The 10534-nt window shown below is 46.8% G+C and overlaps 1 protein-coding gene across 1 annotated transcript; it reads left to right on the top strand.

Moving 5' to 3' along the window:
- Positions 1–75: 75 nt before the first annotated feature.
- Positions 76–10154, top strand: LOC107320347 (sulfate transporter-like). Its single transcript, XM_015876089.3, has 2 exons — positions 76–6528; positions 7342–10154. Exons 1-2 carry the CDS (start codon positions 5869–5871, stop codon positions 8932–8934), a joined length of 2253 nt encoding a protein of 750 aa, XP_015731575.2. The 5' UTR covers positions 76–5868; the 3' UTR covers positions 8935–10154.
- Positions 10155–10534: the final 380 nt, after the last annotated feature.

The following is a 10534-nucleotide window of genomic DNA, read 5'->3' as shown; positions in this document are numbered from 1 at the left end:
CTACTCCATGTTTCTCTTCACAGCTGCACCGGTCACTGTTGCAGAGGTGATGTACACAGCTGCATGCAAATCCAAGTTTCCTAAACCAGAATGAACTTTCCTGGCACTGTTTGATACACATAGGCACACATGGGAACTTTCTGCCAACAGAGAAAAAGGTATTAACAAAATGTGGATGGCCACTGGCTTTCACCTTCTATCTTGGATGCTCTGTGCTTGTGGCTGTGGTTTTCTTGTCAAGAGACATGGCTGTAATAAGAAATGCAGACAGTTATGTGCTGTGTCAGGGTGAGCAGCACCCTCCTGTGGGCCAGGTTTGAATTCCCAAGGTGCAAGAAGTGTCAGATACGTACTTGCAGCACATGGTATCACCTATTCAGCCCTTTGAAAAATAAAACAAGCTGCAGTGTATTTCAGTGTTACTTGTCTTACCCGGTTGTGACTTGGTCAGGACATGGCCAGGAAGAGTCAGAGCAAAAATAGACCAATGCTGAGAGCAGTTCTGGGCAGTTACTGTGAGCTTTATATAGCCATACATGCCTTTATGTTATAACAAAGGTTTTCTTGATCCAGCTTTCACCTAAAGACACCTTTTACCTTAGGAGACCTCAGCATGTTCTGTGATATTTTTTTATTTTTTTTTTTAATTTGGTGTTATTGGTGCCAGCAGCAGTCGGTGTGTTCAGCTTTAGGTGATGCCAGCAGGAGTTTTCTGTTCTCTTGTAAAGTGTAAGATCTTTAGCAGGGGAACTGGTGCCTGCTGACACAGAGACAAGGTGATGGGCTTCAATCTGCAGCGGCCTTTGCTGGTGCTGCGTAAGGCTGTACCTTACCTACAGACAGCTGTAGTTGACTGTATGTATTCCATGCAAGCCCCCCACATCTATTGAGAATCAGAGAATGATCTGAAATGGAACAGCCCCACAAAGATCATCGAGTCCAGCTCCTGGTTCCACATAGGACCACCCAGAATACAGACCTTGTTTCTGAACAGCTTTGGGCCATGCTTGCTGCCCTGGGCAGCCAATCCTGTACCCACTACCCTCAGTGGGTACACCCGCTCAGCCTGCTCTGCTCTGGGCTGAGCAAACCCAGGGCCCTCGGCTGCCCCTCATAAATCCTGCCCTTTAGAACAGTCCCCATCTTTGTAGCTCTCCTTTGGATGCTCCTTAGCTGGGAACCAGCCAGCAAGGCGAGTGACATCCCACCAGTGTGGCCTCAGAAGTGTTGGGGGGTTGCAGGTAGTGGTGTGATGCCAAGCAGCCTGGGCTGAGTGCCAGTTCAGTACGAAATAGTCATGTCTTCCTGGCTTATTTCATAGTGCTTCTCTGTAATCAATTTAATCAGTTTACAGAGCCATTATGGAATTTTCAATTATTGGCTGGGTAATTTAGAAAAGAGTCGTTAGCACTAGACATTTGTCATGCAGGAAAAGCAGCAACAAACTTGCAGAGCTAGCAAGGAATTGCTTCCATCCTCCTTATAGAAATAGGGAATGTTCCCCCAATACCCCAAGCTGGTGTACTGCTGGGGTTTTTTCCATGTTTTACAAGCTGACAGAGGATATGACCAGTCTGTGGTGTCCCCAGTAGTGGGGCAGTTGGTGCCTGGTGTTTGTATCTGCAGCCAAAGATGCTGTTCCACATCCAGTTAGATTTGCTATCCCAACACAGAATTCCTTTCCAAAGGATTTTCTATGTCACATCTTCTGAAATACACTTAAAACATCATTTGCATGTTTGTCTTTGTGGATCATTGGTGGGACGGAGCAGTACTTTGAATGGATGCTTTTTATTGTTATTTATTTGTGGGGTCCTTTTTCTCTCTCAAAAGCAGAGTAACTGCATTAACATGTGCAGTCTAAGGGTGAGTGACACTTCTGGCCCCATAGTGCTTATATTTGAAGAGAACCTTTGTTTTTGCCTCACGTGTTCTGCTATGACCCCCTGCACATTATCATAAACTGGAAAATATCAGAAGGCTCCCAGAAAAAAACTGCTCTGTGTTGTGGGATGACCTTGTGTACTGCTTCCAGATTCTCTGGTGTTATCTCTTTTGAAGCTATGAGTTTGAAGGAACCGTAGGACAGATTCTGGTAATTGCTGTCCTTGAGTGCTGTTTAAAATTTGGCCGTGTCTCAGCAATGGGGCCAGTTCTGAGCTTGTCTCTTATTTCTTGCTATTCCATTTAAAAAACAAAATAAGCTTTGCAAGTATCTGCATCTTGAAAATTCATTTCCGAGGGGAACTGAACCAGCAGCTGTCTGAAACGATGTTGCAGTCCCAAATGTGAAGGGAAAGAAAAGCACTTTGTTTTGATCCTAGGCATCATTACTTGGCTCACTTGCTGTGTTTTATTATAGTGGCTTGTGATCTCAGGACCTGCAGAGCTGTGGGATACACCCATGTAGTAAGGCAGACTGGTCAATTTATGGAGCCAAAACACTTGGGACGCTACCTGAAGAGCTTCCAGGAGGCAAGCAGTCATAAACCTATTCACATACCTAAAAACAAATACAAAATATCCTTGCCAATGCAGTTAGCTCTGTTTCACAGAAAACAACTGTATTGCCTAAGATGTAGCTAGTCCTGCTAAACACAAACAATGCATTGGCACAGCAGCAGAGAAGTGAGTTCAGTGCACTTACCCATTGCAAGGTGCCTGCATTACAAGCATGTACGCAGCCACTTTTGTGATATCTTTCTATTTCAGGATAGAAACCACCTGGAATTATAGAATTGGTTGAGTTGTAAAGTACCACTAAAGATTATCTAGTCCAACTCCCTTGCAATGAACAGGGATATCTGCTGCTCAATCAGGTTGCTCAGAGCCCCTTCAGCCTGACTTTGGATGTCTCTGAGGATGGGGCATCCACCACCTCTCTGGGCAACCTGTGCCAGTGCCTCACCTCTCTTGTTGTAAAACACTTCTTCCTTAAGGTTTTTTTTAGATGCAGCGCAGGGTATGGTTGGCTTTCTGGGCTGTGAGGGCAGATTGCTGGCTCATGTCCAGCTTACCATCCATCATCCCACTGCAAGAATGAAATAGTTCCCTGTTGCAGCTCCGCTGAACCTGGAGCCTGGGTTTCCACTGTTCTGGTTCTTACTGTTTGCAGTGGAATTGAACAGGTTGTTGTTACGTTACTTGAATACCATGCTACAACTGAAGATTTTGATTTTTTGGAATGTTTTTGCTTCTCTTAAAACAACAGAGGATGCCATGTTACCGAGAGGCAAAGTCTTGCCTACATTTGCACTGTTCGAGCTAACAGACACCATCTGTCCAACCCAACCTTTCCCACAGTGGAGTTTAACAGGTGCGTTTATGGTGGCAATAAAGATCAACCCGTGAATATGCATTTGAAAACAAACTATTTCAGATGTTTAGCTGTAGTGACCTCTCATTTGGAAGACTTCATGTCCTCTGGCAGCTGAAGGTCACCTGAACTGTTTTGGATTTCCTTTTTTTGAGCTTATCTCTTTCACATTTTCTATAGTAAATGTGAAATGGGAATTTGCATGTAAGAAGGGGGAAGATGCAGGGAAGCATTCAGACAACTAAAATAAAACAACCACAAGGGATGGTGGGGGAAGAACAGAGACTGGAGGAATGGAAAAAAGAACTTCATGCTGAACATTATGCCTGTGAGAACTAGAAGAGTATGGAGAAATCAAGACTTACAAGCCTGTGGCAAAAGGTAAAGGAAATCATAAGACATAAGAGCTTCAGTGGTTAAGTGGAACATGAAGAAGAAGTGAGGGCAGTGTTGAGGTTAAAGGCAGCCTAGATACTGTCACATGTGGAGAATATGATTTGTCTTCATGGTGGGTTGTAATGCTGAAAAGACTGTCAAGAACAGAGCTCCTTGTCCTAAGTAAGATGAAAAGTCATAGGATGGATTGTGCTGAGATGTGTTTCATCCCAGCAAATAAGCCAGCTTTAAAGATGAACCTGGCCAGTTATTCAATGATTGAGCCATCAGTTCTTTGGAGACTGGATTTCAAGATGAAGGAATCATACAAGAGATGGAGATGTGGGTTGTTTACTAAGTGAGAAGATGAAAATGAGCAGTCAACAACTGCAAGAAGAGGGAGGGAGAGGGGAACTATCAACAGATGTATCTGAAAGCATGTGGAGCTGTGGAGAAAGAAGAATAAGCCAGGGGACAGTGTCAAAGGCCTTACTGAGGAACACATAGGTGATTATAGTGGCTATTTCTTTGTCTGTTGATGAACTTATGCCATCGTAGAAGGCCACAAGTGCTGGTCAGGCAGGGCTTGCCCGAGGTGAAGCTGGTGAAGGTTGTCACGTATCACCACCCTCTTCCTTGGCATAGCTTCCAGGAAGATATGTTCCAGGATCATGTGGATTGTATGGATTTGACACACACCAAGGTCTCTCTTATCTGTCCAGAAATAGCCTATGTCATCACGTCCTTGCTTTCAGTGCATATTTCTATGCACAAAGCTCCTGTGTAGCACAGCATTGCTGGCTCTGTGCACAGAGTGAGCACAGTGTAGCAGAGGTGGAAGCACCTGGAATATGGCTTGAGGTGAGAGTGCGATGGTGTCTGGTAGATGCACGATGGCAGAAAGCTACCAGGAAAGAAAAAATATGTTTGTTTCACTGGAGGGTTTTCTTTGTTTAGTTTTTGTTTTGTGGAACAAAATCATGTCAAGAATAGATGAAGATCTGTGCAGAGAATCCCAGTGGGACTTGGGCCCCAGGGAGGGGCAGTGCCATAGCACGTGTAGGAAGATTTCTGTGCATTGCTCCCCTTGTTTAGCCAACATGTCTCAGATACCAGCAATACTGTTATCTGGCAGAAGCACTTCTCCAAACTCCTTCAGTCATCCTTAATGACCAGAACAAGTTTTCATCAAAAATAGTCATCCAGAATGATGTTTGTTTTCAAAATATAGCCCTGTTTGGCTGGCTGCACCATCTTCATCAGCTGAGGTGAGATAAAAGGGCCAATGGCTTGGCAGAAAAAAATCAGTTTTCTCAAGAGAAGCAACGCATGATCCAGAAGGGAGGCAAAGGAAACAGGCTTGCAATTGTTTGGCTTGCGCTTTCTCTGTTCAGTGTGTGCTGTGAAGTGAGAAGACACATCTGGCAGCAGGTGAGCAGCTCCGCATGCTTTCTGAGGAACCCTAGGAGAGCTCCATGTCCCTTGGCTCCTGCAGCCAGAGGTAAGAGAGTTGGGATGAGAAATGAATCTGTAGGGGAGGAGAATGGGATTCCTCATGATCCCAGTTCCATTTCCAAACTGCAGCCAGGACTACACTCAGGAGCACTTTTCTCTGTGTGTCTACATTCAATTCTCATGAAAAGGTATGTTTTATTGCAACTGCATTTTGACTGAGAAACTTGGAACAGCTTTGGGAAGTGTCTACTTAATCAGACTGAGAAACTCACATACTTTCATTTTGCAGATACCAGTCCCTGTGATGGGTTCATTTGATGCAAACCAGCAATGTAATTTAAAATGTCAAAATGTTAAAGGAAAAATTACTTTGTGAATAACTTTTCCCTATCTACGTGTTGCATTCCTAAAACATCACTTGGAATATTACAAGATTTTCGATCTAGATTTTAAATGGAAGTGTCATCAAGAAGGGCAAGGTTGTCTGACCTTTATCCCTCTGCTGTTCCACTACTAAGGAGCACAGCAGCCTCTGTAGCTCTCTCTGATGGGGACATCTGTGTCAGTATGAATGCAATGCAAACCGTGGCCTCAGGTTTGTGCTTGATTTGGTCCATAACTTAGAGCAAATGGCACCACAAGTTTGGTTTGTTTGAGGTTATTTTCTTTTATTTGTTAATTTGTACAATCTGCATGAGCCTCAGAGCCAAGCAAAGCATGTTATGCACACGAATGCAATTCTTCATGTCATACCTTCTCTCCTGCTTAGCCGTCCTGGTGCAATGGAGAATAAGTCAAGCCAGACATCACGACAGAGCTCCCTAACACAAGGAGAGCCCCCTGTTGGCTTTACGCACATCAGATTGGAGGAGAATGAGCCCATCAACTTCAGGACCAAGGATTTCATCCTGAACAAAGCCAGAGAGGTCTGCAAATGCAATCATCAAACCATCATCACCTTCTTCTGCCACCTGTTCCCAGTGCTAGACTGGCTTCCCCGTTACAACATCAAGACGCAGTTGCTTGGGGATGTCATATCTGGGCTGCTGGTGGGGATAGTCGCCATCCCTCAGTCCATCTCATACTCCCTGTTAGCCAGCCAGGATCCCATCTATGGAATCTACACAAACTTCTTCAGCGGTATAATCTACGTTGCTATGGCCACTTCACGCCACAACTCTGTGGGATCCTTCGGTGTCCTTTGCCTGATGATTGGGCAGTCTGTGAATCGGCACCTCCAGATAGCAGGGTACGATGATGACACTGGCTCTCTGCTGGTGGGCAATGCCACCTCCTCCAATAACGGGACAGATACCTGTGACAGGAGCTGCTACGCCATCACTGTGGCCCTTTCCTTGAGCTTCCTGGTCGGTCTTTACCAGGTACAAACGTTCACTGTTGTGCAGTTTCCTTTTTAGGAATTTCTCAGTGCTTAACATCTCTAAGCTCCTGTCTCACTTCAGACTTAAAAATCATGTGATACCTTTCCTAAATGCAAGCAGGGCCAGACACCTTTAGTCTGCTGCAGCAATTTTAAAACCCTGAATACAGCTGAATTTAAGGTTTTGCTTCCCCCATGTGATGGGTCCTTGAATGTGTCTGAAACATGCATAGAATCGAACATAGTAAGGGAAATGAAGGGAACTGCAAGCCACCTTCCAGTCACTTTGGTTCTGAACCTGAGGTGACTGCTCTGCAGATCAGAAGCATTCAGGGCAAAAAGGAACAAACCCCACAGACCCTGCCATCAGCAGGGGCTCCATTAAAGGCCATGCTGTGTCACCTTAGATTGGGCCTGGCTGTTAGTAGACAACTTCAGGTCCTTTCACTGGAACAACTGAAGTCACTACATCACACTATTTTCATGCCACTGGGTGATACTAATAGCTGCCTTGATCTGTCTGCTCTCTGGGATTTCAGTGTTAACTGTGTGCCCTTATTGCTTGAAAGGACACTGCAATGGGGATCTTGTGGTCCTTTTTGTATGGCATCTCTCACCACAGACAAGTCTTCTGGGTAGCTGTCTTTAGTTCTCAATATCCCACATTATCTACCTAAGACAAAAATCTGTGTCTCACACTGAATGCTCAGCAGACAGAAGATATGCTGAAGCAGAAGCAAATTGACATAAATTTCCAGCCACCTCTTCTAGCCCTTCTCACGGATGCTAATAATATGGCTGTCTTGCTTTTCAGATCCTGCTGGGAGTTTTACAGCTGGGCTTTGTGTCTGTCTACCTGTCAGAACCTCTTCTCAGTGGCTTTGTGGTCGGCTCCAGCCTCACCATCATCACCTCCCAGATGAAGTATCTCCTCGGGCTGAATATTCCCCGGCACGAAGGGGTGGGGTCCTTCATCCTGACATGGGTGGACCTTTTCAGGTACATCCAGAACACCAATATCTGTGACCTGGTCACCAGCCTGGTTGCTTTGGCCATCATAATACCTGTCAAGATGATCAATGATCGGTACAAAGACAAGATGAAGGCTCCGCTCCCTGTAGAGTTGTTTGTGGTCATCATAGCCACAGTAGTATCTCACTACTTTAAATTTGAAGAGCGATACAAGTCTTCAGTTTGTGGGGCCATCCCCACAGGTTTCATGAAACCCACCTTACCAGATGTAAAGCTGTTTTCCAGCCTGGCAGTCGATGCTCTGCCCATTGCTATTATAGGCTTTGCTATGACTGTGTCCCTGGCGGAAATCTTTGGCAAAAAGCATGGCTATCCTGTTAGTGCCAACCAAGAGATGATCGCCATTGGCATGTGCAACCTGGTCCCATCTTTCTTCTACTGCTTTGCTAGCTCTGCAGCCTTGACCAAGACTCTGCTGAAGGAGTCCACAGGGACCCACACGCAGCTCTCTAGCCTGGTCACCTCCCTGGTGCTGCTGCTGGTGTTGCTGTGGGTCGCTCCACTCTTCTACTCTCTGCAAACCGCCATCCTGGGGGTGGTCACCATCGTTAACCTGCGGGGGGGGCTGAGGGCATTTTGTGAGACCCCACGCATGTGGCAGCTGAGCAAGCTGGACACGGTGGTGTGGTGGATAACCATGCTGGCCTCCACGCTGATCACTACAGAGATAGGGCTCCTCGTGGGTGTCTGCTTTGCTCTGCTCTGTGTCATCTTCCGCACGCAGAGACCCAGGGCCGCGCTCCTGGGCAAGGTCAGCAACACTGAAATCTATGAAGATCAGTCTGCTTACAAGCAGCTCAGCAGCATTGCCAACATCAAAATCTTCCGCTTCGAGTCGTCCCTTTACTATGCCAACAAAGACTATTTCAAGACTGCACTCTACCAGAAAACTGGGGTGAATCCTGTCCTGCTGGCTGCCAGGCATCAAAGGGCAGAGACCAAGGCAAAAGCAGACACAGCTAACAAGAAGAGCATTATTAACACTGTGTTTGGATGCCTGAAACCTTCCAAGAAACACAATGAGAAATCACCCACAGATGTCTGCCTGCCTTCCATAGATATGCACACATTGATCATTGACTGCGGGGCTATGCAGTTCATTGATACCACGGGTCTCTCCATGCTGAAGGAGATGCACCGTGACTACCAGGAGCTCGGCGTCCAGGTGCTCCTGGCTAACTGCAATCCTCTCCTCCGCCGCCGGCTGAGGGATGGTGGCTGGGCTGCTGGACCACCCGGTGACCAACTGGCTTTCCATAGCGTGCACCACGCCGTGCAGTTTGCACAGCAGTGGTACCACGAGAAGCAGGAGAACAAGGAGAGAAGGGATGCCGCCCTGGACCCTGAGGAGCTGAGCTTCCAAGCATCTCTGTAGAGCTGAGGGATGATTTCTGATGAGGGTGGGCTTCGCTGCAATTTTAGGGTGGGGTGTTTGTTTGTTTTTGCAAGCAGAGCATTGAAAAAGAGTTTAATGAACTGTCAGCAGAAGGCACGGAGTAAACGTGGTGGGCGCTGGGGGGCACGCGTGAGCCGCTCCGGCTCAGCGGCAGGAGGAGCGCCCTTAGGGGAGCTCTCTTTTAAGTTGCGCTATAGATAAATCCACATCCCGAGGCTCCTGTGCTCCCCAACCAAATCAGGACCAAGAACCAGCACGGCTCCCACTGCTTCACAAATGGACACAAAACAAACACTATAGAGAATAGGAAAGGATAGGAGTTGGAAGGGACCCTTAAAGGCCATCTGGTCCAGCTCCCTGCAATGAACGCAGCTCCATCATGCTCAGAGCCCCTCAAGACTGACCATGGGTGTCTGCAGGGACAGTCAGGTATCTATCCCCTCTTTGGGCCAACTGTGCCAGTGTCTCTCCTCCCTTATTGTGAATAACTTTTCCATTATATCCAGTCTAAATCTCCCCTCTTTTAGTTTGAAACCTTTTCCCCTTGTCCTATCACAGCAGACCTTGCTAAGGTCTCTATCCCCTCCTATCCTATGACCTGCCTTTAGGTACTGAAAGGTCTCCTCAAAGCCAGCAACAGCAAAACACTTCCCTTAAAAACAAACAAGCTTCAGAAAACTGCAGGGAATTTGTTCAGCTGACAGCCCCTCCTCTATCTGCAAATCCACCGTACGTGCTGCATGTTTAATACAACACTATTCCCCTGACCACGTCTAGGAAACGCCAGCTCTGACAGCTACTTGGAGGCCCAGTGATGGAGACTTGTAAATAAAGTGCATGGAAAAGGAAACCTGCTGGCTCTGCTCAGGCAAACATCTTCTGGTGGTCAATAGACTCCTTCAGGTGGGTTAGGATTAGGGTATGCCCAACTGCCTGATGAACCCAGACCTTGCAGGGCTGATGCTCAGCGTGGGGTGTGGGTGTGAGTGGGGTGCAGCTCTGCAAGGCCCACACAGGCCACCGTGGCATGAGGCAGTTCCCAGGGAGGTTGCATCAGCCATGGAGAGTGGGCAATGGGCAGCTCTGTGAGCAGAAGAGGCAGAGAATCTGCAGAGAGAAGCCTTGTGACTTTGACTTTGCTTCCTCTTTGGGGCAGCAGAGCCATCATTTTCCTTGAAAGCCCCTTTATGAGGGAAACTGAATTGTTTTATGTAGGCTTTATATGTGTTTATGATCTCAGCGGGTTGAATAAAGCCACAGGAGGAAGTAAAATGGGTGCTGATAACTTCTGGGCACTGCCTGCTGCGAGATAGCACATGTGAGGTTCCATGGGAGCAGGGATTTCCACTGCCCGCTGCAATGGGAAACATCAGTGTGAGGGAACAGAGGAGCTGTGAAAGTGCCAAAGCAACACTATTACAAGGATAGTTACCACTTTCCTATCAGTTCCTATGAAGAGGCCATGAGTGGTAAATGATACCAAGGAGATAAGACACAAACTGTACAGTCCAAGGGTAGCCTGTAATCAGCAGTACAGGAAATCAGGCTGTATATCTGGGCCCTTCACCTTTGGGGCCAT

The sequence above is a fragment of the Coturnix japonica genome, chromosome 18 (genome assembly GCF_054131305.1).
Source record: "Coturnix japonica strain WE chromosome 18, WE-NBRP24, whole genome shotgun sequence".
Taxonomy (NCBI): Eukaryota; Metazoa; Chordata; class Aves; order Galliformes; family Phasianidae; genus Coturnix; species Coturnix japonica.
The sequence above is the reverse complement of the archived record's forward strand: the minus strand, read 5'-3'. Positions and strand labels throughout refer to the sequence as shown.